Source organism: Aethalodelphis obliquidens, unplaced genomic scaffold, assembly GCF_003676395.1.
Source record: "Aethalodelphis obliquidens isolate GAN/ISIS:26980383/991018 unplaced genomic scaffold, ASM367639v1 scaffold18, whole genome shotgun sequence".
NCBI lineage: Eukaryota > Metazoa > Chordata > Mammalia > Artiodactyla > Delphinidae > Aethalodelphis > Aethalodelphis obliquidens.
The window spans coordinates 15,383,820-15,409,612 of NW_020837962.1; the positions used below are offsets into that span (position 1 = coordinate 15,383,820).

The 25,793-nt window shown below is 49.2% G+C and overlaps 1 protein-coding gene across 6 annotated transcripts in view; it reads left to right on the forward strand.

Moving 5' to 3' along the window:
* The window catches only part of SLC24A3 (solute carrier family 24 member 3), a 464,741-nt gene that overhangs the window by 52,256 nt on the left and 386,692 nt on the right, over positions 1-25,793 (forward strand). For all 6 annotated transcript variants that reach the window (XR_003435148.1, XR_003435147.1, XM_027118082.1 and 3 more), the window contains exon 2: positions 13,623-13,751. Coding sequence is in view for 4 of the 6 variants with exons in the window: in XM_027118082.1 (XP_026973883.1) it covers positions 13,623-13,751 (129 nt within the window). In the remaining 2 variants the exon portion in view is untranslated. The remainder of the gene's footprint in view (positions 1-13,622; positions 13,752-25,793) is intronic.

The window sequence follows — 25,793 nt, forward strand, 5'->3', positions numbered from 1 at the left end:
TAGAGATAGTGATAGTAGCAAGAGCAGTAGTGATTGTAAGGTTAAGGAAACCTGAAGCAAAGACAAAAACAACCAGAGATTTTAAATGTCCCACTTTATAGCTCGGGCTTTCTCTGTAGACATTTGTGGAAAGAGCTGTTACATCTGACTCCGGAGAAGAGAATTTTCTGGTTTATTGCTTCTCATAAAAGGTGGAAGCATGGAAGCTACGAGAGCGCTGCCCTCTGCAGCCCTTTGGAGACTCTGTGGGCCCCAAGGCCCCGGGCTTTCTGACTGTGGAGGACACGGAGCCAGGAGCTCTGTCCTCCTGAGTTAGGTGACCTCCCCAGCCCGGACGGACACACTCCTCTTACTCGGTGACTTCCCGCTGATCGTCTGGCAGTGGTGACAGCTCACACCTGTCATCAGAAAGGGGAGGGTGGGAGGGAGGGAGACGCAAGAGGGAAGAGATAGGGGAACATATTGTATATGTATAACTGATTCACTTTGTTATAAAAAAAAAAAAGAAAGGATGGGATGAGCTCAAGTCACAGATGCAGTGTTTCTAATTGAAAATCCCAGCAGGGTGGCCCCGCGAGAATAGGCTTCCCGAGCACCTGGGAGGCTCTGTCCCCTCCCGGGGCTCGTCACAGGCTTCAGGCGCCTTGTAAGTCAAATGACACCGTTCAGGGTGCCTTTTGTGGCTTCGAGGAACTCTTCCGAGGAGGAGAATCCTCTTGGAGAGATGGGGATTTATTTTGGGATCCTCATCCTTGTCCATCCTTCTCTATTGCAGTTTTGAGCTGAGGGCTGCTCGGGCGGGCTGTCAGCCTGCCGTGGCGGGGGGGACAAGGGGATGTGTGAGAACAGGTGCTGTCACTCACGCCGCAGGGTGATGCTGAGGTGACCTGACGAGTAGTGGATCCCTGAAGAGGGGGACAGTGAAGAGCGCTCACTGCCTTTATTATTTTTAAAAATTTTTGGTTTTTTACGATTATTAAAGGTTACTTTCCATTTATAGTTATTATAAAAGATTGGCTCTCTTCCCCGTGTTGTACAATACATCATGGAGCCTGTCTTATACCCAGTGGTTTGTAGTTTCGGAGGTACAAACTATTGAGTGTGAGATAGGCTCACCACCTTTACTAAAAAGCTTTGGTCCAGGTAGGCTGGTATTTGGGACAGGTCTCGTGTGTAAGGCCAGCTTCTAGGAAGAGGTTCATGCAGTATGAGGTTGGAAAGCTGCAGAGCCAGAATTTGAACCGAAGTCCGATGTTTCTCAGGACAATACTTAGATCTTAACACAAGGTTTCATCTGATACGTCAGTCATGACACTTCTTGCTGTCCAAAGCAGAAGACAATTCAAAATGCCTAAGGCATTGGGGGATTTATTGGAGGCTGTTTCTGCAGGTAGGCTGGTGTCATCAACGCACCAGCAGTGTCACCAGGGGTCCAGTTTCCTTCCCTCCCCTTTCTCCCTTATGTGAGTACACGATTCCGGAAGAGATGGATATGGCCCTTGGTTCCCAGAATCCCTTGTTGCATCACCCCTTCTCAGCCGGTGTGTGTGTGTGTGTGTGTGTGTGTGTGTGTGTGTGTGTGTGTGTGTGTGTCTTTTTATTGACCGCCTCTCCCTTGTTCTCTGCTTCCTTCACTTTTAGAAACAGTGGAAGAGGACTTTCACTTTCCCGTTTTCTCTCTGGCTCCCTGACAGAGGACTTACTGGCCTTGGCTGGTGGTGGCTGAGATGGACGGGATCTCTCAGGCTTCAGGACAGAGAGTGGGCCGGAGGGGGAGACAGGTGTGCGCGGTGCCAACCGCACAGAGTGGGATGGGGAGCCCTCGGCTGGAGGCACGTAGCGGGTGGGCCCCAAATACTGAATGTTGATGATCATTTTCTGCTCTTCTTAGGGCTCTAGAAAATAAAGCCTGATTCCTTAGGCAAATCCTGAATCAATAGAAATTCACTGGGAGGGAGTCACGGGATGAGAGCAGGGGAGGTGCTGCCATCGGGCTGAAATGACAGAAGCAAACCGGCCCTTGCTTAGGTGGCAGGCGGTGGCCTGGAAGGTGGTGTGCGTCAGCCCATCCCCGTCTGGCCATTCGTGGGATCGTTCCCTGCCTTCCCCTTCCCGTTGGTGGGTCTCTGACGCGTGCTGGAAACCCGGGGCCGGGGGGCGTGGATGCTGCTTTCTCTCTGCTCAGCCTTGTTGCGCTCCTGAGGTGGGCGTCAGTTTCCAACTTGGAAAGCTGCAAGCAGTGGGCTGAAGAGTAGGAAAATGTGAGAACCAAGTGACTCTCCACCTAAAAGAAACCCACGCTGCCTGTCCCCTCTCTAGTCCTGTGCTCTCATTGGGAAGCGTCCAGAGAATATTTTAGTTCTGGCGTCAAGTTCCGTGGTGAGAGAAGAGGGAGAAAAGGAAAACATCATTAGGAAATCTACGCGTGGCCCTGGACCAACCACATCTTCCCACTTGCTTCAAGAGAGACTGTTTCCAAGATGAGGCCAAGGTTACCTTCGGTAGCTGGCATCACTGGGTGTCCCTCGAGACACCCCCTCCATCCCCCTTCGGGTTCAAGCCGCAGCTGCAGCAGGCAGGGCAGTGTGGGTTCAGACTCTGCTGCAGTGACGGTGCCACCTCAAGCCTGGGCCACGTGTCTCTCCGGCTCGGGGTGTTCCCGGTAGGTGGGAGCTGATGTGGCCCACCCAAAAGTGCAGCCTGGGGTTTGGGAGAGTTCATGCTCCTGGGGCTACCCTCAGTCAGGGCGTGATGAGAGCCACAGCCCTCATCCTGCTGGAGGACAATTTTGGGAGGAATCTTCGGTGCGCCTCCGAGCTTCCAGTGGGATCGTGCCCCAGTTGCCATGGCAGCAGCCATCATATACATCCTCCGTTTATAACTTCCCTTATAGCTCCTGTTTCCCTTTCCCCATCTTGCTTTCCACCTGCCCTGACTCCTTCCTCCTGGGATCCCCTTCAGAATAAACTACTTGCGCTCAAGTCTTTGTTTTGGACTTGGCTTTCAGGAAACACAAACCAGGATGCCTCCCAATGTGGCAAATGCCGCATTGCAATCTAAATCATTACTACAATTTCACAGTGACAGTTGAGGGTTTCCCTTGTTTGCCTGGGCCGGCCTCTGGGTGTTTGGGGGGGGTGTTGCACAGACTCTGTATCTCCACCATCAGGGGCCAACCTTCACTCCTTGCAGCCTGTACTTGAACCCCTTGCAGAGAAAAGAAAGCTCTGGGTTTGGCTCTGCTCACCTTTGCGTGCTGGCTGCATTCCTGGACTCCCAGCCTCCATGCCCTCCTTCCAGTTTCAAGCTCACTGGGAGAGAGTGGGCTAGGCTCTCTCCTGGGAGCTCTGTTTTGATTGGCTTGTCTCGGTTGCAGGCACACCTGGGAACCAGTCATCATGACCTGCAGGATGTGGGGCTTTGATTGGCCAGGCCCTTAGTGAATGAGTGAGAGATGCTCCACTCAGACCAGGAAGACAGGGTATGGGGGAGGGGTCGTTCCCCAAGGAAATTCCGAGGTTGATTCAAATTAGGGGAGAAGGGGTGTCGGCAGGGAGGGGTGCAGGCACCACACTCCAGTTTAGCTTAAAAAATTAATTTAATTCCGTGATGGAAATTTATTGAATCCCTCCTCTATGCAAGTACTGGGGGCCAATAAAAAAAAATGGGTGTCATCAGGCAGCTTACAGTCTAATGGAAGAAATAAGAAACGTATACAGGTGTTGGAACAGCATGTGTCAGCTGAAGCTGCTATCTCCAAACTATTGGAGAATGGATATTGATTTAGAAATTGTGCATAATTAATACTGTAATATATATTATGTATACACATACTTAAGCCTTGTATCTAACTTTGTATTTTTCTGTTTAAAAGAGGGAATTCCCTGGTGGTCCAATGGTTAGGGATCCGTGCTTTCACTGCCCAGGGCCCAGGTTCAATTCCTGGTCGGGGAACTAAGATCCCACAAGGTGTGTGGCCAGACAAAAAATTTAAAAAAAATTAAAAAAATAATAATAGAAAAGAGGGACCTCAACATTACATAAGCTTCAGGCCCTACAAAACCTGGATCTACCCCTGACTTTTTTTTTTTATTTGCGATACGCGGGGCCTCTCACTGTTGTGGCCTCTCCCGTTGCGGAGCACAGGCTCCAGACGCGCAGGCTCAGCGGCCATGGCTCACAGGCCCACCCCTGGCTTTTATATATCAAGAAACATAAAGTTAAGAGGAAGAAAATAAAGGTTTTATTAATAGAGCAAAACATTTCAATTTTACTGGAGTATTATAATTATTAATATTGTTACGGTCTGTGAGTACTGTTTTATTGAGGACAACATGATTGAATATATTTAGATCATTTTTGAAAATATTAGTTCCACATTTTGAGGAACAGCCAGTTGGAAGTCTGTTTATTTTCATTTAAGGTTCAGTGCAATATTGACATTTAATGGCTGTCCTAACTGAAATAGATAATTCACCAAGATACATAGATGCAAATGGAAGAAAAGCATCATAGACGCACCTACTAAATCAGGACATTAATTTTTCAGTTTCACCCACCAATTATGCAAAAACTTTCGTTCACGTCTTCGCATTTTTCCTGGTTTCAATCCATTAATCATGCTACTTTTCAGAAGGTGTTGAATTTACATGTTTTTAACAAATGGATTCAGAACTCATTGAAACTCTTTGTGTGTGGAATGTTTTTCATCAGGTGACTGTACTTCTGCTTCCACGTTTTAAGGTGGAAACTATGATTGCTTTAGACGCTGATTTCTGTCAATTTTGGAGGGTAACACAATTTCTTGATATTTGTTTTCAAAATGTTCTCTCCATAAAACAAATTTCTTTAGGGAAGTAGGTGCTTTTTCACCTGGTTGTTAAAATGTCACCTTGAAGGCTGTGTGTGTGTGTTCCGAATATACCTGCTAGGTACATCCTTAGCTGGTGGCCACAATGTCTTCTCAGAAAAGGTGGGCGTCTTTGTAGCAGTTGTCTTATTGTGAGAGAGAAATGCGTAATTCATCTTTAAGTTCAAAGAATTTTTTTAAACTTAAAACTTTAAGTTCAAACAGTTTAAAAGAATTCTTTGCCAAAAGATAGTCGGTGAACATCCGTATGGTAGAAAAAGATTGCATGATCGTGCCCCCATCTCATTTCAACATAGTGTTGTAAAGATTTTACTGTCTCAAATAATATCTGTGAATCTGCTCCACTGAGTACACGTAAAGGGCCCTATGCCAGACACTCTGAGAGCAAGTGAGCCAGGAGGGCCCCACATCCACCCTGCGCTGTGCCTTCACGCCCCTCGCCTACCGTGGGTGACAGTGCCCTTCTATTACATTAATTATGGGACATGCTGGCACAGGGGCTCAGTGGTGGTGCTACTGTCAGCCTGCATTATAAATATTAAATATGTAATAAGATTGGCACGTGATACAGACGTGGGGGTTCTCATTTTCTTCCCACTGTTCAGTAAGTCATATAGCCCAGCCTCCTGGGGTACACAACTCTCCCGGAGAGTTTTTAAAAAATCCAAGCTCAAGGACTTTAGTGGTCAGATTATTCAAGCCCTTCAGTTTTCAGATGCAGCAACTGAGTTAAAGTGATTCAACTTCCCAACAGCCCACAGCTAGGGACAGATCTGGCCCTAGAATCCCAAGTCACCAGATGCCCAAGACGGCGAAGTTCTGAGACCAGAAGCCCAGTCCCCAGGGTCCTTGGAACACACCCATTTGCTTTAGTTAGTAGAGCAGTGAAGAAAGATGGAGCTGTTTGGAAAAGAGGAAGCTCTGAAACCTGGCTGCTGGGACCTGGTCTTCTCTCGCTTTTCGAGGCAGATGCAGGAGGAAGCGTCTCAGGGCGGCCAGCCAGCTCCATGGATGCCGGAGCACGCCTCCTGCAGGGGCTTGTGCTCAGCAAGGGGCCTTCCCGCTCCCTGAGGACGGAACTTCGAGGTGGAGAGATCAAGCAGAGCGCTGTCCTGGGAACTTGAAGGTGCTCAGCGACCAATGTCTGAACAAATGGGAAAAGAAACACCCAGCCCAGCAATGGGCTGCAGAGCTGCCTGGACCCTACTGTGCACACAAGTCATCTGTTTAAATGCAGAGTCTCACGCGGGGGGTCTGATGCCACATTTCTAACAAGCTCCCAGGGAAGGCTGACGTGGCTGGTCCAGGGGCCACACTTTGAATAGCAAGACTATATAACGCAAACAGTTTTGTCCGGGAACCCCGAGCACTTGGGTTCTGTTTTAGGTTTGCCACTAAAATTCCCAGACCTGTCATTTAAACTTAGCCTCAAATCAAGGGGCATGACCCCTGAGGGAAGACATAGGGGTCTTTCCTGGGAATTGGGCAATGACTCCCCAGCCCCACCTTGAGGCAAGCGCTGTGCCATTGTGGCTGTTGGACACCCACCGGGTTTCAGGCAGGGGTCAGGGGGAGGGGCACAGGGAGGAGAAAAGCCCAGACAGCCTGAGTCTCCTGGAGCCTGGGACAGGTCGGGGTCGCAGGGCGGGGGGAGCAGCAGAGACAGTCAGTGATGCGTCCATCTGTGATGCAAGCTCTGAAGGAGAAGTAGCTCTGGGGCCTTGTGCTGAGGGGACATCCTGGAAGGTCAGGAAGGCTGAGTGGAGGAAGGGGTTCTGCCTGGGAGCGGCCGGGGTCTCTCTAGGCTCCCCTACCTTGGCCTCCAAGTCTCACAACCAGACCTGCTTTGTTTTGCCCGACAGCCATGGCAGAACCTGCATCCGGGGCCAGTTCGGACTCTCGCCTTTGGGCTGGATGCTTTGGGCTGCCCTTGTTCCCAAGGCTACTCTGTCATGGGCTCTGCCGGCCTCTGTGTCCCGGGGAGGGTGTGTGGCCTGGGCTGTGAGGGTTGGTGTCAGGAGGGAAGGGGAGGCACAGCAGCAGTCAGGACTTCTTGGGCTGCCCGTTCCCTCCCGTCGGGGGACGGGTCATGGGACCGGCCCCCTCGGATGCAGGACACGACTGGACAGCACTTGGTCCACAGCGTGACCCAGAGCCCCGGCAGCCTGCTCCCGTTCGCCATCGGGACCCCAGCAGTGCTGGGCAGGGACCTTCTGCCTACGCCCTGCAGCCTCTCTCTGCCTCTTGTGCTTAGAAACATCGTCTTTTGGCAAATAACACTTGAAGCTGTTTCCTGGGGCCTGGGAGCAGCAGCTCAGACTCCACTGTGCTCCGTGCAGAGTCCTGCTCCGCGGCTGGGCGCTGCATTTCTCACCAGCCCCCAGGAGATGCTTTTGCTGCTGCTGACCTTGCGCTCTGTGCAGGAGCCCTGCAGAGGGCGGACATGGGTGGAAGGGCCCATATCTGTGTGCAGGTGGCCAGGGGTTACTGTTCCCTCTTCCCATTAGAGGGACCGAGGAACCTCAGCCTTCCAGAGGGTTTTCGTCTTGAGTGGAGGTGCGGCGCCTCGATACTGGGATGCGGTTTAAGTGCAGCCTGAGAGCTGCGGCTTGTGATTGCCGTGGCGCAGCCGGAGGGCAGGAGATGGGGGACCCGCTGGGCAGGGCGTGAAGATGCAGAGAGGGGAGAGGTTTACCTGGAGTCTGTGGCCTCCCCGCAGCTTCGAGTTCTCTGGATCTGCCCTCCTCTGTCTTTCTGGAAGCTTTGAGGCTGTGGAGGGACCCAGTGCCCAGGACGTTCAGCCTCCGGCTTCTTCCTCTCCTGGCGGGTTTGGAGAGCTCGCAGCCTCTCCACAGCCTGTGCTCCTTTCCAAGGACCCAGAACCACTCAGAGCCACACTTTTCCTCCAGCTGGAGAATCCGTGTGAAGATGCACAGGCAAGAGCCAGCCCTGCCCTCCTCCTCCGCTCACCCACAGAGGGTGAGAACCTCGGCGGGCGGGGGGTCAGGATGGTGGCCGTAGGGAGAGGGCGCTGGAGGGGCAGCTGCGCCCCACACGTTTGCTGGAGAGTCTGCAGAACGCAGTCTCAGGGCTGCAGGCTGATGCAAACCCGCCCTCTGACCCCGGGGTGAAGACCCGGGGCGCCCAGAGTGGGGACAGCTGTGTAAACTGCCGGGTGGGGTATTTATAGCCCTGCTGCGCACTCTGAGCCTGCGCCGGCCTGAGGGCTGCAGCCGGTCCTGCCACCATGGGCTCTGTCACGTGTTCTGTTCACTGAGTTTTCTGGACCTTCTGTCCACAGGGTTGCATTAGGCTCTGCAAGACTCAGTTTCCTTACCTGCTGCCCTGATCCTCTGGGTGGTTCTCTCCATCCCAGTTTTCAAGAAGAAATGCTGTGTTCCAGATCTGGGGGAGGGGAGAGCTAACACGACCCTTCAAGGGGGCGTGCTGACCCCAGGAGGCCACTTCCCCTGGGCTCCTGAGCTCTGGGACGAGGTGGGACACGCACAGCTGGGCTTTGGAGTCAGATCTGGGCTTGAGTCCCAGCTCGCTGCTTTACCCCATCCGTGAAATGGACGAAACTCTGGGGGTAGCGCGGAGTGAGAAGGTGCAGGACGGCTGCGGGCACACGGGCAGGGGCACAGTTCTGATGCTGCTGCAGCAAACCTGCCTGTCTGTAGACCCTCATCTGAACGGGGTCCTTCCCTCCTCAGAGGGTGGCAGCTCCACCTCTCCGCTGGGCCTGGGACCCTATGTGGGATGAGGGTGCACATGGGAGAAAGCATGTTAGTCTTAGGGTGAAGCTGGGACATGGGGCACCGAAGGAAATCCATTCTTGGGGTCAGAAAGCCTTGGGCTTTCCAAGCCCTGGTCATGGAGAGGCGGAAGGGGACAGGGAGACAGAGAGAGAGAGAGGGAGGGAGGGAGGGAGAGAGCAGGAGAGGACGAGGGCACAGCTCTGTAATGGAAACTTGGCTCCCAGCCTCACACTCTCTCCTTCCTTAGCGCGTGTGCTTGAGTCTCAAGTTGAGCGCCTCTTCCCCTCCAGCAGGCACCCCGCGCTATCTCCACGGCCCACCCCTGCCGCCCTGCTCGGAGCTGGTGACATGTGACATGTGAGCCCGCTGCCTCCCTCTTCACCGCCCCCACCCGCTCCCTGACTAATTAGGCCAGCTCGCCACTTCCAGGGCCTGGCGGGCGGAGCCAGGCACGCGGTGGATGGGGGCCAAGGGCTTTTGTTGACATTGCTCAAGTGTAGCTTCGAGGAGCACCTCCTGCCGAGCCAAGAAGTCCAGGGAAGCCGGGAGTGATGAGGGGAGAGCAGCGGGCGCCTCCCCCAATCCCCTCTGCCTTCCCCACTGCCCACCCACTCCTCCCTAAATCCAAGACTGTAAGCCTCCATGTTGGGACCAAGGGGCCAGCTGAGTCTCTGAGAAATCCATGCTCAGCTGAGCGTCCTGCATCCAGTGGGGTTTCAGGACCGTTTTCTTCTGTGTGTATGATGCTTTCACGGGGTGACGCTCCTGACGTGCCACTGTTCCTAATAGTTTCTGGGGGAAGTAGGTCCAGTGAGGCTGTCTCCACCCCTCACCTCGTATAAGGTGCAGGCTGCATAGTGGATCTGTCTTGCTATAGCTGAGTAATATGGCCAGATGGATTTCATCCTCTGCAGGGATCTACCAAGAATGTGGGTTTTGGGGTCACTAGACCTGGTCAGATCCTGGTCAGATCCCCATTCTGCGCCTCTTTGCTTGCTGTGTGACCTTGGGCAAGTCTTTTAACCTCTTTTGTGCTTCGGTTTCCTTATTTGCAAGTGGAGTTAATAGTTCAGAATAAGATGTTAAGATGAAACATGGCGAAGAGTGGCAAGTTCTTCGCACATAATAGACACTCGATAAATGGCTGTCATGACACTCAATGAATGGCTGTCATGATGATTATTAACTGGCAGTGGCTGTGGCCATGGGTGAGTTCCGAGTTTAGGTAGATCACTTCTACTCTGACTTATTTACTCCAAAGGTAAGTTGACCCAAGAACCAACTGCCCTTTCCTACCTTACCAGCAGTTTTGTTTTTTTCTTTTGACTTTTTTTTTTTTTTTTGGGTCTGCGTTGGGTCTTCATTGCTTTGCACGGGCTTTCTCTAGTTGCGGCGAGTGGGGGCTACTCTTCGTTGCAGTGCTCGGGCTTCTCATTGCGGTGGCTTCTATTGCGGAGCACCGGCTTTAGGCGCATGGGTCTCAGTAGTTGTGGCATGCAGGCTCAGTAGTTGTGGCTCACGGTCTTTAGAGCACAGGCTCAGTAGTTGTGGCGCACGGGCTTAGTTGCTCCGCAGCATGTGGGATCTTCCTGGACCAGGGCTCGAACCTGTGTCCCCTGCATTGGCAGGTGGATTCTTAACCACTGCGCCACCAGGGAAGTCCCTCACCAGCAGTTTTGTGAGGACAAAGAGAATGGGGTGTAATATCGTCACACGGTTCTCAGTGGGAAGTAAGTGAACGCAGTGCTTTGCTTTCATCATTCTCATTTTCTCAGACTCTGGTCTCCACATCTGTATATCAGTGGTCAGTGGTCATATATATTTTTTTGAGATAAAAGTTTGTAGGTTTTAGAATCCAGAGGCGCTGCCTTAATAGTCTCTGATTCCTGAAGCTATTGAATCATCATGTAAAAAAATCCTCTAATTTTCTGCTACAATAGCTGGCTTTATTTTTATATCTCTTAATTGGTATCAGCTTTTCTCTCAGAATTACAGAACCATGGAAATTTGGCCTAAGCAGAAACTTTGCAAGTCACTGGAAGGGATGCTTTTGCTTCTTTGCAGATTTTTGGAATCTTCCTGGAAGGCAGCTATGCTCACCACTGTACAAACAATGCACATTGGGACCTTCCCGAATGTTAGGACTGCAGCACCACAGAGCACTTTTCTTTACCCCAGATTACAAGAAGAGCAGAACAGCCAATCTGTTGGTCTCGTGTAGGCTGGAAGATGCCATCGGCATCCTGCCCGCATCACTTTGTTCTCATGTCTTCCGTGCACATGGGCACCGTCCAACTTTCAGCACCTGCGTCTCATTATCTAAGGCCTTTTGCTGGGTACCAGAGCCCACTTTGGTTGGAAGTGCCAGGGAATTAATGTCCCCTGGGAACAGCCTACATTCTACCCATGGCAGACCAAGAGCAGGTGGATAAATACCCCAGCTCCCTCACCCCTTGGGTGTCTGAGTTGCATGTCTACACTGGCCCCACAGAGATTTCCAGAGGGGTCAAGTGCTAGTTTGCCCATTTTAGCAACTTGAAACTTGAAACACACCTCCACTGGCTGGCTCCCTGGCCCTGTCCCACCACGGGTGCTTCCCGAGATCACCCCCCCCATGTAAACCACCTGTGCTCAAATCCTTGTCCTCAGGGGCTGCTTCTGCGGGAACCCAACCTGAGACAAACGGGGTGTCCTTCTCCACACTCTTAGATCCTTTATGGTAATATGGTGTAATATTCACATTTTAGGTCTGCCTGTTGAATTTTAAGGCAACTGACCTTATTCCTTGTTTATGAGTTTTTTGCAGTTTTTTTCCTCTGCTTGTCGCTGTTCTTAATCCTAAGAATTAACCATTCAGGTGAACAGGAGTACACAGATGCCTTGCTTTGACCTTGAAATGTCTTTGGGATTGTCCTCACAATTATGGCTATATCTGGCCATCATGTAGGTTTCTGTATTTCAGAGTCTTAAGTTATTGCTTGTTCTAGTTGGGCCCCACGTTCTACATTTTTTTGAGAATAAACCTAGGGCCTGTCCTAGCTAATGTGTAAAAGTTGTAATTAGCTACTTGATGATTTTACATGTGGAGCAGGTTCCATTTGACTGAGGAAGACCTCAGTTTGTGAGCTACGGATGTTACTGTGTGTCCTGTTGGCTTTAGGTGAGATGCCTACAAGCACTGTGATTTCCAGAAACTTCCATGAGTTTTACTTTATCCATCCACAAAGTGGGAATGGTTACTCTGACACATACTTACTGAGTACCTCCTCTGAGCCAGCAGTGATTAGGTGTCAGAGAGACAGCAGTGGACAGAGAGACAGTGCCCAGGCTCCCTCTTTCTTTCCTGAGCATTGTCATGAGGTTCCAGTTATAAAATGAAAGTGGTATCATTTAGGAAACTAAAATCCCCATGGAAATTGAGGAAAGGGTATGATGACCTTCAGCTCTTCATTGACCAATTCAGAACACTGTGCTGGTGTGGCTCGGTGGGGCGCACCCTCTGGCCTTTTGCGAAGGCCGCTGGGCCCATGAATTAGAACCTTGTCTTGTTCTTAGATCCATTTTCTGACCACAGCGACTCTGGACACTCGAGAGGTAGCCAAAGCCTCATGTCACCTCTTTCTTGAGTTCCAAGCCACTAGAAAGAGCCATCTGTGCCTGGTGTTTCCACATCCCAGTGACCCTCTGAGGTCCCGCTCTGTTGTGTCTTTGCATTTGTCTTACGTGATTGGTCCACGGCAGTCAAGGCCATCGGCCACTTTTTCCTTTTTGAAATTCTCTTTCTGCTTACCTTCTGTGACACCACTTCCCTTGCTCTTTTCCTTCCTTTCATGATCTTTTGCTGAATGCTTTGACTCTACCTGCTCTGAAAGAATGCTGAGTTTCCCATGGTTTCTTCTTCCATTCCCTTCTCTTTAGGAAACTGCATCCATGCACATGCCGTACTCTTCCCTGTTTGCTTACGATTCTCCTGATGTTCCGTGTAGCTTAGCTGTCCGCCCTGCGGTGTCTGCACCCACATTACCCAGGCAGCACGCTGCCCTGTGGATGGTCCACAGACACTTCAGGTCCAACACGTCCTAAGCAGAAGCCACCATATTCTCCCCCGATGGGCCCTTCCGTCTCTGTTCTTTCTCCTGGCACGTCCATCCCCGTGGGCATCTCAGCCGGAGACCTCAGCCCTAGTCACGCGTTCAGTGATCGACTTTCCCCTTGTTCACGCTCTCATCTCGTGTTTACTGAAATCTTGTTATGTGGGATGCACTGGCCCAGGCTCTGGGCGTGTTGTTGTGGTGTCTTAGCCTGGGTGACCCCGAGAAGCAGATCCTGAGCAGGTGCTCAGTGGCAGGTGGTGTATTTGGGAGGCGGTTCAGGGAAGTACTGGTCAAGGAGTAGATGCTGGTGTGTAGGTGCCAGTCACCCTGACTTAGCGGACCCAACCGTGCCCTTTTTTCCCAAGTCCACATTCAGTGAGATCACGTTGGTAGCTCGAAATTGGCCATGATGGGAATATTCACACCATGGAAGTTTTCCAGTGGATACAAGACCAGGACTTTTTCCCCTGGAGAGTTGGTTTTTCAACATTTCTCAGCATGTTATTGGGTGCAGGGAATTAAGACAGGAAAGGACAGCGGCCAATAAAGTGTGTTTTATCAAGAGAGTCACCTTGTAGACACCTGGAGAGTCATCCCAGTGGGGAAAACTGGATTCCAGGGTAGAACACACACTTCAGAGTCATCCCACTGGAGCGTGAGGTGTTTATGCACCGCCCCCTCCCAGCTGTTGGCTGAGGGCTGCCGCTGTGGGAGCCAGTAGGATCCGGGAGCCGAGGAAGCCCTTGGGAGGTGGGAGCAGGATGGTGAGCGACGGTGGTGAGAGGTCTAAGGGGTGTTGGCCGGACTGAGTGCCGATGGCTGAAGGCGCTGGGCACCCAGCCTGGGGACAGGTGACACCCAGCTGTTAGTGATGCGTGGCTGTGACCTTTTTCTCCCCAGACCTTGACTTCATGGACCTCATCGGGCAAGACAGACAGTGGACCGTGGGCAGGAAGTTAATGCAGGTGAATGACTCGCTGACTTCAGAAGATGCAGAGCCGCGGAGCAGCAAGAACTGCACTGAACCAGGTAAGACGGTGGCTGCGCTGGGGGCTTTGCGCTGCGGGCCGGGCCGCCATTCTCTCTGGTGGAAGCCCAGGAAGGGCTGGATGCTGTGTTTCTCCTTTGAGTTCTAATCCAGAGAGACACTGAGGATATTTAGGGGCAGGTGTCGAAGAAACTCAAAGGCAAGATCCCAGGGGACAATTCAAGTGTGTTTCTGCCTCTGTTTTCTTTCCCTCGGACAGTGGGGGAGAAGGTGAGTCAAAATACCGTTATCAAATGTGGATGCTGGGGCTGCCCAGAGGATCCCTGAGTCAGCAGCAGGATGGGCGAGGACGTTCTGTGGCGTCTTCGCTTTGATGCCTGGAATCGTCTCTGGCTGGTTGTTAATCGGAGCCTTGTTTCTGTCACAGTCAAGGCACAGGTGTTGAACCAGATCCTCACCTGTGATGTTGAGCTCCTTGGAAGAAGTGAACGTTTGTTTATCAGCTATTATGTTTGATAGCTATTGTGCCTTTCCTCAGAACATTTGATATCTGTTTCTGAACTTCAAGGGAAAACTAACATAGGGGGATGAAGAGGACCTGGAATGTTGAGGACTCAGCTCAGGAAACGGCAGGTACCCTCTGGACGGCGGAGGTCCTGCTCATTTAGACCAGGGGTCAGCAACCTTGTCCCGGGAAGGGCCAGACAGCAGTATTTTCGGCTTTGCAGACTCGTTACTGCGTCTATAGTATATTTTAAAAGATTTTAATAATCCTTTAAAAATTTAAAAACCATTCTTAGCTCGCGAGCTGTGGGATGTACCAGGCCTGTGGCCACTTTGTCAACCCTGACATGGAGTTCTCAGATCTTGCGGGGGGGGGTCTTCCTTCCCTGGCTGGTGGGGTCTTGGGTCTCAAGTGTGTGGTGAGCTCGACCACACAGTGATCCCACATGCAAAGGCCGGCCTCGTTTTGAGTGTCATCTTAGAAGGACATACACCATCTTCATTGCAGCCCAAAGAACCTTAGTCCTCGGAGTACAGAAGGTGAAATTGTGTGTCTGCGCTTTTTTGGGAAGGTAGATAGAGGTTCCCTTTCCCACAGCTGGAAGAACTAAAAAGAGATGACCCCCTCCCGGCCAAAAAACAACCTACAGCCCTACATGATCTCTGTCCCTTAAGCTAGAGAACGTAAGGTTCCTGCGGCTGTTATTAATGCTTGGAAGGGATACTCTTGGAAGTGAGTGAAGCGTGTGGCAGCTGCGTGAGCTAGAAATGAAAACTGGGGACAGAGGTTTCAAGTGTCCCACTGCACAGACGGAGCCACCTGTCTTCTGAGAGCTGGGCATGCAGGGGCCTGGCCTGAAGGGCAGGTCATTGCTGTGCCGGGAGCCCTGTTTGCTGATCTGGTCTTACAGCCGAAGAGTTGTCAACATCTCTGCAACTAGTAGGCAGGCGGTGACTGGGGTGTCAGAAACAGGAGATTCAGTACTAGGGGGCCCAGCCGTCGCCTTGGGTGTACCTTCGTATGGGAAAGAATGGAGTCAGACGGATACAGTGCCCCGCTCTCGGGATTGGGTCCAGCACTGCGCAGGGCCAGTGGTGGTGGAGGGCTTCTGTGTCCTGTAGTTGGGACTGTGTGTTGGGGTGGTGGAGCTGTCTCTCTGTGAGTGCTGCTGTTTACTGTTTCAAGACATGCCATTCTCAGAGTGACAGGTGTAAGAGAATAAAGCACGTGAAAGCCATCGCAGGCGAGCAGTGACTCAGCCCACAAGTAGAACAGAAGATGTCCAGGTTTCTAAAGAGAGCTCGAGCCCAGCACCTGCTGGTGTTGGCAGGGAGGGCACAGGGCAAGGAGGAGAGGAAAGCCTCCAGGAGGACAGTGGCGGGGGGCGAACGAGAGTTCCTCGTGCTGCCGCGTAAGGCAGTTCCAAGAAGAACAAGGACGCGGGAGGAGCGTCCTTGCTTTCCTCATCTGTGGACCACGACCACGGGCACTGGGCTTGATTTCTGGGGTCCTTGACTCCAAACCAGATTCTACAGGGAAGATGATCATGCCTGAGACAAGGGTCCTGTTCAAATCCTAGCACATCAAGGGCCTGCCTGGAGCCTCTGTCCTGCATGAAGCCTGCTATGCCCGTTCTGTTTTCTGAATGTTTTTGGTAGAAAGTATCTCTAACTACGCTGTCCGATATGGACATTCAGCGGCCCCTTAAGTTCAAATTAATTTAAATGAAATACAATTAAAAATTCAGATTCTCCATTGCCCTAGCCACACATCAAATTAGCCGGTGGCTGTGTGTGGTTCCTGGACAGCACAGGACATAGAACATTTCCGCCGTCGCAGAAAGGTCCATTGGACAGGCTGGTCTAGAATGTCCATTTGTCTTTGAACGTATCTCCTGTCTTTCCAGCTCAGTTGCAAACATCTTGAGGACATACAGTGGATATGTAAATCCGAGAGCCCGTCTCTTACCTGGGTCTTGGGGTCGCACTCACCTGGGTTTGAATCTTGGCTGAGAAGCTGAGGGCAAGATAGTCAGACTCTCTGAGCCTTTGTGTGCTTCTCTGTGAGATGGAGATGATCATTCTGACCTTTCGCAGCTGCTGTGAGGGTTGGGAGTGACGTCATCAGGTGTGTGTACCCAGCTTGGTGCTGCGGATGGAGGGTCCACAGTGGGACCTCACTCCCGAATTTCCCACTGTCTGCTGGGGGCACCCATCCCTCCATCACGTGAGCATCAAGGAACTAAATACATTCTCCAGCCCCTCCTCTCGGGGATGGGCAGATGTGGCCTGTCTGGGTCAGTCCTCAGGTGGCCCAGGCCCGAGCAGTGGCCCGCTGGGTGGAGTGGCTCAAGCACCATCTTGTAACAGAAGATCTCTCCGTGTTGTTGAGCTCAGTGCCTCTGAGGAGCCCTCTGTTTCTATAAGAATGTCATCAGGTCATCGGGACGTCCCCGGTGGTCCAGTGGTTAAGACTCCGCCTTCCAGTGCAGAGGGTGTGGGTTCGATCCCTGGTTGGGGGAGCTAAGATCCCACATGCCTTGCAGTGAGGCCAAAAAAAAAGAGAACGTCATCAAAACATTGTCACCCAGTTGCCTCGGTGCTCTTTCCAGGAAGCTGTCGGAAGTCTGCTTCTTACCCTTGACTGAACAGATCTTTTATGAAGAAAGTTGAGCGCACTCAGAAGATCCTGATTTTGGGTTGAAACGGAATGGGATTCATGTTCTCTACCCCAACCCACTGGAGGATGAGGGGACCAAGCTGGTGGGAGCCAAGGCCCAGCCACAAAACGTCACCCAGCTGCCCTGAAGAGGCCGGAGCGCCCCGTCCGTGGTGGGTGTTACCCATGCTGGGACGGCGTGGGGTCCTGCTCCCAGAGGCTCCGGTGTGGGGCTGGGAGGCGAACCATCGGGACAGCCTCTTTCCCTTTGGTGACGGTGTCGCCGAGCGGGGCACGCTCACAGGGATGGTGTCAGGGCTCTGTCTGTGCCGAAGGCTGAGCGTTTACACGGGGACCTGAGCGTTTGGGGGCCAGGCTGGCTGTGGGGGCAACAGTGTCCGGGTCACAGATGGGAGTTACTTTGGCTCTGGTTGTAAAGCGTGCCCAGTGCTGTTCTGACGTCACAGGGCTTCTCAGGCTGTGTTCTCGGAACGCCTGGCTGGAGATGCCGTGGGTGTGAGTGAGGTTGATTTGGAGGCTGGCGATGGGGTGGCCTGTGTTCTGGTCCTGAGAACGGTTGGGGGTTGGGGCTGGCTTGCTTCGCAGACGTTCATTTCCTCACCTGGGAAACAGACCTGGGACTGCTTTATCCCATCTGTCCCTTCCGTTGCACAACTGCAATCGTTTCAGGTGATTTCAAGAATAGGAATTCACAAAATCTTCCACCCCCGAGATGCCCAGCTCCACTTCCCTTGGTAAATTACTTCTTTGCGTTCCCAGAATCCCATGTCCTACCGTCAGCCTCGTTTTATCCTTCTCCCCCATCCACTTTCCTCTCGCTGTCCATCTCCCTCCCCCTCCCCCTTCCCCTCCATCTCCTTCTCCCCTCTCCCTCCCCATCTCCCTCTCCCTCTCTTTGATAACCAGGAGCCAGTTCTGTCTTTGGTGGGTGTGGCAACCTTGAGATGGCTCACTCTTCATATGACAGCTGCCACTTTAAAGACGTGTTGGCTGAATGATATTCCGTTGTATATATGTGCCACAGCTTCTCTATCCATTCATCTGTTGATGGACACTTAGGTTGCTTCCATGTCCTGACTGTTGTAAATAGAGCTGCGATGAACACTGTGATACAATGACTCTTTTTGAATTATGGTTTTCTCAGGGTATATGCCCAGTAGTGGGATTGCTGGGTGGTATGGTAGTTCTATTTTCAGTTTTTGAAGGAACCTCTGTACTGTTCTCCATAGTGGCTGTATCAATTTACATTCCCACCAACAGTGCAAGAGGGTTCCATTACTCAACCATAAAAAGAAACGAAATTTGTAGTGAGGTGGATGGACCTAGAGTCTGTCATACAGAATGAAGTAAGTCAGAAAGAGAAAAACAAATACCGTATGCTAACACATATCTATGGAATAAAAATAAATAGATGGTTCTGAAGAACCTAGGGGCAGGACAGGAATAAAGACACAGACGTAGAGAATGGACTTGAGGACACGGGGAGGGGGAAGGGTAAGCTGTGACAAAGTGAGAGAGTGGCATGGACATGTATACACTACCAAATGTAAAATAGATAGCTAGTGGGAAGCAGCCGCATAGCACAGGGAGATCAGCTCGGTGCTTTGTGACCACCTAGAGGGGTGGCATAGGGAGGATGGGAGGGAGGGAGATGCAAGAGGGAGGAGATATGGGGACATATGTATATGTATAACTGATTCACTTTGTTTATAAAGCATAAGCTAACACACCATTGTAAAGCAATTATACTCCAATAAAGATGTTTAAAAAAAAAAAAAAGACATGTTGGGTTTTTTTGGATTTTGTTTTTTAAATGGCATTCTTCCCTTGCCTCTTCCAAGACATGGTTTTGGTGAAACTTTGTAAGTTTTTCCTCTAGATCCGTATGAAAAAGACTGAGTTCCAGGCTCTAATTTTTCTGCCATCGTTCCAGCCCTCTGTGAGTTTTTAAGGTTGTTTTCTTAGCCTGACACTGCGATTTCATCTCAAGCCTGGAAACATTGTCTTTTGGCAAATAACATTTGAAACTGTTTACTCAGATGACCTATTATGAGAAACTCAACTTTGAATAAATTCGATCCATGGAAAATTAAGTTAGCTAAATGTAGTGTTGAGGGTGGCACACAACTGTAGCAGAGGCGGATTCTTGGGAATATTTATTGGTACACTTTGCAGAATTTTCTTTCTACACTTTTCAGTCTGTTTTCAGAAAAAAAACTATCATCTTTTGGTTTTTAGTTCTTTGATATTTTAAGGAAATGATCTTTTCCTCCGAGTGCCTCTTTCAAAGAAACTTGGGAAGAAGGAAGCTATTTAAAATGATAGCCTTTGGCGTGGGCTTCGCTCTGAGATCCCTGTATTTTCTTTCTTTCTTTTTTTTTAAATTTTATTCGAGTATAGTTGATTTACAACATTGTGTTAGTTTCAGGTGTACAGCAAAGTGATTCACTTATACATATATTCATTCTTTTTCAGATTCTTTTCTCATATAGGTTATCACAGAATATTGAGTATAGTTCCCTGTGCTATAGAGTAGATCCTTTTTGGTTGTCTATTTTATATTTAGTAGTGTGTGTATGTTAACCCCATACCCCTGATTTATCCCTCCCCCATGTTTCCCCTTTGGTAACCATAAGTTTGTTTTCGAGATCTGTAAGTCTGTTTCTGTTTTCGTTTTCTTCTGATAAAGTGCTCGGCTCCCTCCCTCTGCCTGGCTTGTAGGGTTTGAGGTGTCTGGGGGTGGGGAAGCCACCCTGAACCTTTGCTGCAGGACAGAGAGGCTGGTGGGCACTCGCCCCACGGGGCTGTGCGGGAATGTTTACTGGATCAGGTGGTTGGTTACCGGAGTGGCCAGAAACCACACAATCTAAGAGTCACATGTGAGCGTCCTAGAGGAGGAAAGTCAGAGGTGGGGATGAGAGAAGCAATACGGGGTGAGTCCAAGGGTAAGTGTGGACCATGAACAGAGCCTGGAGGCCAGGCTCGGAGTGGCAAGCACGCGCAGGCTGGTCCAGTTCCAGGTTGTCAACAAAGGCAGGGTTGGGATCTTGCTGTTCTTGAGTTTAAACCATAACATCAGGGTCAGCTGGTTTAATACCACGGGGCTGGGCATGACCAATCTACAGAGCACTAAAGGTCCAAATCGCTCACCTTTTGCATGAAAAAAATGAGACCCAGAGTGCATAGATGACCCCCAACTGTCCCCCGTGGATAATCAAGGCATGTCAAAATAATCATCTAGAAAATATGACCTTTGCATGATCTAGAGGAACACGGTCCTGTAGAAATATAATGCAAGCTACAGATGTAATTTTAAAATTCCTAGTAGCTACATTAAATACTTGAAAAGAAATAGGTGAAGTTAATTTTAATACTATATTTGATTTAACCAAATATTTCCAGAATATTAGGAATGACAATTTTCAGTCACCTCCGTGTTTTATCCCTGGGTTTGAACCCAGGAAACAACGAAGATTTTGTTTTTTAAGTTTTAAAGTGTTTACTTTATTGTACTAGCTCATATAACTTTCACTAACTTCTCTCTGCAGTTGTAATTTTCATAATGATTCAAATAATTGCTGTTGACATTCTTAAGTGGAACATCTTAGAAACTCATTGAGATCTGCTTTTTAATCTGTGTCACATTCTTTACTGGATTAGGGTTGTCGTAGCTGCTGTAACAAATAAGTCCTGTAGACCTTAGGGTAAGATAAAAGAAGTTTCTTTCTTTCTCATGTGAAGTTCTGGTCTGTGGGTGGCCTTGTTGCTAGAGGTGGTCCATGGACTCTGGAACTTTCCATTTTGAGGCTCCCTGTCCTCACACTTCTCTGCTTTAAGGGGAAAGAACCAGGAGGGCTGTGCATAGCTGAGTTTTATGGACCAGACCCTCCCTCCCGCTCACATTCCATTGGTCAGGACTCAGTCCATGACCACTTCTAACTGTAAGGGAGCCTGGGACATGGATTTTAGCCCAGTGCCCTGGAAGAAGAGAAAGCAGTTTTTTCCCCCAGACTTGTTTCTTATTGAAAAAACAAACGTCTCAATTCTCCTTTATGCCTATCTTATTTCAAAAGCAGTATACCCCCTGTATAGAGAAATCGTAACCCAAACTTCCATCTTCTGAGGCTGGCCTAGCTCTTGGTTTAAGCTTCATGATTCTCTCACCTGGTCAGGTGACACAATTCGATTCTCTTTTCACCTTGAGAGGATCACAAGTCAGGTAGAAATTGTCCCAGTTGTGTCTGTTTGCAAATTGCATCTTTTCTTTGTAAATGCAAGGAGCCTAGGAAAAACAGTGAGTGTTTGAGAATGCGTGAAGTCATTGGCGGTAATGTGGAAAGAGCTTGGGTTCCAGAGTAAATCGTAAATCTCAGTTTTGTCACTTTCGACCTATGTGATGCCAGGTGAGTTTCCTAAATTCTTTGAACCTCATTTCCGCCATCTGTAAAATGCAGATTAAGATGCCCGCGCATGAAGTGACGTAAGTTTCGTAAAACAGCAAAACCTCAGTCCTAGTAGGTGCTCAATAAATCGTGGCTCCGTCATCTTTGTTACTAGAAGGATCCTTGGGGGTCTTGTTTAAGAGAAGAATAGATGTTCATCCTCTAAAAATGCTTGAAAACCCCTGGTCTGGACTAACCCCTTGTTCCAGAGTGTCTGGGGTGTCCAGACCACCTGTCCAATCTTCCTTGCACCTTGGAATTGCTTCCCTTTGGGTCAGAGGGTGACGCATTCGTGCAGGGTCGGCCGCAGGTGAGCACGTGGTGACAGTGAGCACACCTGTGTGTGGAGGCCACAGGCAGTGGAATGGGGGGTGCTGGGGACACCCACCGTGGGGTCGGCTCAAGCACCAGCCAGCTCCTGGCCCCACAGCTCTCCTCGGCTGCACCCTTGTGGTCTGTGGCAGCAATGGCCACTTCTTCCTCTGTGGCCAAGGAGCAGATGTGGCCCTGGGTGTGTCTCCAGCCCTCTGGGGTTCATTCTTGCCTGGTCCCCACTCCTGAACTGCTTCTGCAGCAGCACCATGCCTGGGGTGACGGGGGGTTCTTTCCTTGAATTATGCATTTGGAATTTATCTTGTTCCACAGGTAATCTCGTATCACTGATGATGCCAGGACCGAGGTCTAGAGGCGTGAAGGGGCGTCTCTAGGGTCCACCTCTGGCTGGCAGCAGAGCGAGGACCAGCATTTGCATTTCCTGCCTTTTCTGACCTCTTGCCCCAAGGCCGGGCTGTGTCCCCTCGCCTTTTTGTGAGCGGAGTCAGCCTGAAGTCACATCTGCGTCTGAGGGTCCCCAGGAGGGCACCACTCTGTCCTCACCTGAGTGCTCTCAGCTGCCTGAGAGCAGCGGTTCTCACAGTGGGGCAGACCAGTGCCAGCAGCAGCCCTGGGAGCTTGTCAGAAATGCCCCTTCCTGGGCACCACCTGAGCCCAGCAGGTCAGCACCTCTGGGGAGGGGGCCCGGCCATCCGGATTTCCTAGGCTCCTGTGGCGTGTCGTGTGCACTGCGTCGGGAGGAACCCCGAGGAGGCTTCAGTCCAGGCCCCACCCCAGGCCAAGGAAACCCCGAGTCTCTGGGACTGGGAGCCAGGCACCAGTGGTTGGAAAGCTGCCGGGGATGCCGGGTGCAGCTGAGGCTGAGAGCACGGCCTGAGGCCCCCTGCGTGCCCCGGACAGCTCTGGTCAGCCGGCCCTGGGAGTCGGGCCGAGGGGAGGGGAGCTGGGCCTCATCTCCTCCTGCCCCTCAACAAACAAACTGACTAACAAACAAACAAACAGACGGAGGGTGTCCGCCGCATTTAAGGCGCCAGGCCTGTCTTGTGGGGGCTCCTCATCCGTTCAGCATTTCTCATGAGTCACACGGATAGTCATTCGTTTGGAGACTCCATCTCGGGGGTCCCTGGGTTTTCTAAGAGATCTTCCCCTGAGAAACACCAGGGTGGAGGTTTACTTGGCAGTGTTTTAAAATGTGTGTTCTAAGAGAGAAGTTTATAGCAACACAATCCTACCTCAAGAAACAAGAAAAATCTCAAATAAACAATCTAACCTTACACCTAAAGGAACTAGAGAAAGAAGAACAAACAAAACCCAAAGTTAGTAGAAGGAAAGAAATCATAAAGGTCAGAGCAGAAATAAATGAAATAGAAATAAAGAAAACAGTAGCACAGATCAATAAAACTAAAAGCTGGTTCTTTGAGAAGATAAACAAAATTGATAAACCTTTAGCCGGGCTCATCAAGAAAAAGAGGGAGAGGACTCAAATCCATAAAATTAGAAATGAAAAAGGAGAAGTTACAACGGACACTGCAGAAATACAAAGCATCCTAAGAGACTACTATAAGCAGCTGTATGCCAATAAAATGGACAACCTGGAAGAAACGGGCAAATTTTTAGAAAGGTATAACCTTCCAAGGCTGAACCAGGAAGAAATAGAAAATATGAACAGACCATCGCAAGTAATGAAATTGAAACTGTGATTAACAATCTTCCAACAAACAGAAGTCCAGGACCAGATGGCTTCACAGGTGAATTCTATCAAACATTTACAGAAGAGCTAACACCCGTCCTTCTCAAACTCTTCCAAAAAATTGCACAGGAAGGAACACTCCCAAACTCATTCTACAAGGCCACCATCACCCTGATACCAAAACCAGACAGAGATACTGTAAAAAAAGAAAATTACAGACCTATATCACTGATGAATATAGATGCAAAAATCCGCAACAAAATACTAGCAAACAGAATCCAACAACACAGTAAAAGGATCATACATCCAGGGAAGCAAGGATTCTTCAGTATGCGCAAATCAATCAGTGTGATACACCATATTAACAAATTGAAGAATAAAAGCCATATGATCATTTCGATAGATGCAGAAAAAGCTTTTGACAAAATTCAACACCCATTTATGATAAAAACTCTCCAGAAAGTGGGCACAGGGGGAACCTACCTCAACAGAATAAAGGCCATATACAACAAACCCACAGCAGACATCATTCTCAATGGTGAAAACGGAAAGCATTTCCTCTAAGATCCGGAGCAAGACAAGGATGTCTACTCCTACCACTATTATTCAACATAGTTTTGGAAGTCCTAGCCACAGCAATCAGAGAAGAAAAATAGAAGGAATACAAATTGGAAAAGAAGAAGTAAAACTGTCACTGTTTGCAGATGACATGATACTATACATAGAGAATGCTAAAGATGTCACCAGAAAACTACTAGAGCTAATCAGTGAATTTGGTAAAGTTTCAGGATACAAAATTAATGCACAGAAATCTCTTGCATTCCTATACACTGACGATGAAAGATCAGAAAGAGAAATTAAGGAAATAATCCCTTTCACCATTGCAAAAAAAAGAATAAAATACCTAGGAAAAAACCTACCTGAGGAGGTAAAAGACCTGTACTCAGAAAACTTTAAGACACTGTTGAAAGAAATCAAAGATGACACAAACAGATGGAGAGATATACCATGTTCTTGGATTGGAAGAATCAATATTGTGAAAATGACTATACTACCCAAAGCAATCTACAGATTCAGTGCAATCCCTTTCAAATTACCAATGACATTTTTTACAGAACTAGAGAAAAAATCTTAAAATTTGTATGGAGACACAAAAGAATAGCCAAAGCAACCTTGAGGGAAAACAGTGGAGCTGGAGGAGTCACACCCTGACTTCAGACTATACTATAAAACTACAGTAATCAAGACAATATGGTACTGGCACAAAAACAGAAATATAGATCAATGGAACAGGATAGAACGCCCAGAGATAAACCCACGCACCTATGGTCAACTAATCTATGACAAAGGAGGCAAGGATATACAATGGAGAAAAGACAGTCTCTTCAACAAGTGGTTCTGGGAAAGCTGGACAGCTACATGTAAAAGAATGAAATTAGAGAACTCCCTAACACTATACATAAAGATAAACTCCAAATGGATTAAAGACATAAATGTAAGACCAGACACTATAAAACTCTTAGAGGAAAACATAGGAAGAACGCTCTTTGACATAAATCACTCTTTGACCCACCTCCTAGAGTAATGGAAATAAAAACAAAAATAACTAAATGGGACCTAATGAAACTTAAAAGCATTGGAAAGCAAAGGAACTATAAACAAGATGAAAAGACAACCCTCAGAATGGGAGAATATGTTTGCAAATGAATCAGCGGACAAAGGATTAATCTCCAAAATATATAAACAGCTCATGCAGCTCAATATTAAGAAAGCAAACAACCCAATCCAAAAATGGGCAGAAGACCTAAATAGACATTTTTCCAAAGAAGATATACAGATGGGCAAGAGGCACATGAAAAGCTGCTCAACATCACTAATTATTAGAGAAATGCAAATCAAAACTACAATGAGGTATCACCTCACACCAGTTAGAATGGGCATCATCAGAAAATCTACAAACAACAAATGCTGGAGAGAGTGTGGAGAAAAGGGAACCCTCTTGCACTGTTGGTGGGAATGTAAATTGATACAACCACTATGGAAAACAGTATGGAGGTTCCTTAAAACACTAAAAATAGAATTACCATATGACCCAGCAATCCCACCACTGGGCATATACCCAGAGAAAACCATCATTCAAAAAGACACATGCACCCCAATGTTCATCGCAGCACTATTTACAATAGCCACGTCATGGAAGCAACCTAAATGCCCATCAACAGATGAATGAATAAAGAAGGTGTGGTACATATATACAATGAAATATTACTCTGCCATAAAAAGGAATGAAACTGGGTCATTTGTAGAGATGTGGATGGACCTAGAGACTGTCATACAGAGTGAAGTAAGTCAGAAAGAGAAAAACAAATATTGTATATTAATGCATATATGTGGAATCTAGAAAAATGGTACAGATGAACCGGTTTGCAAGGCA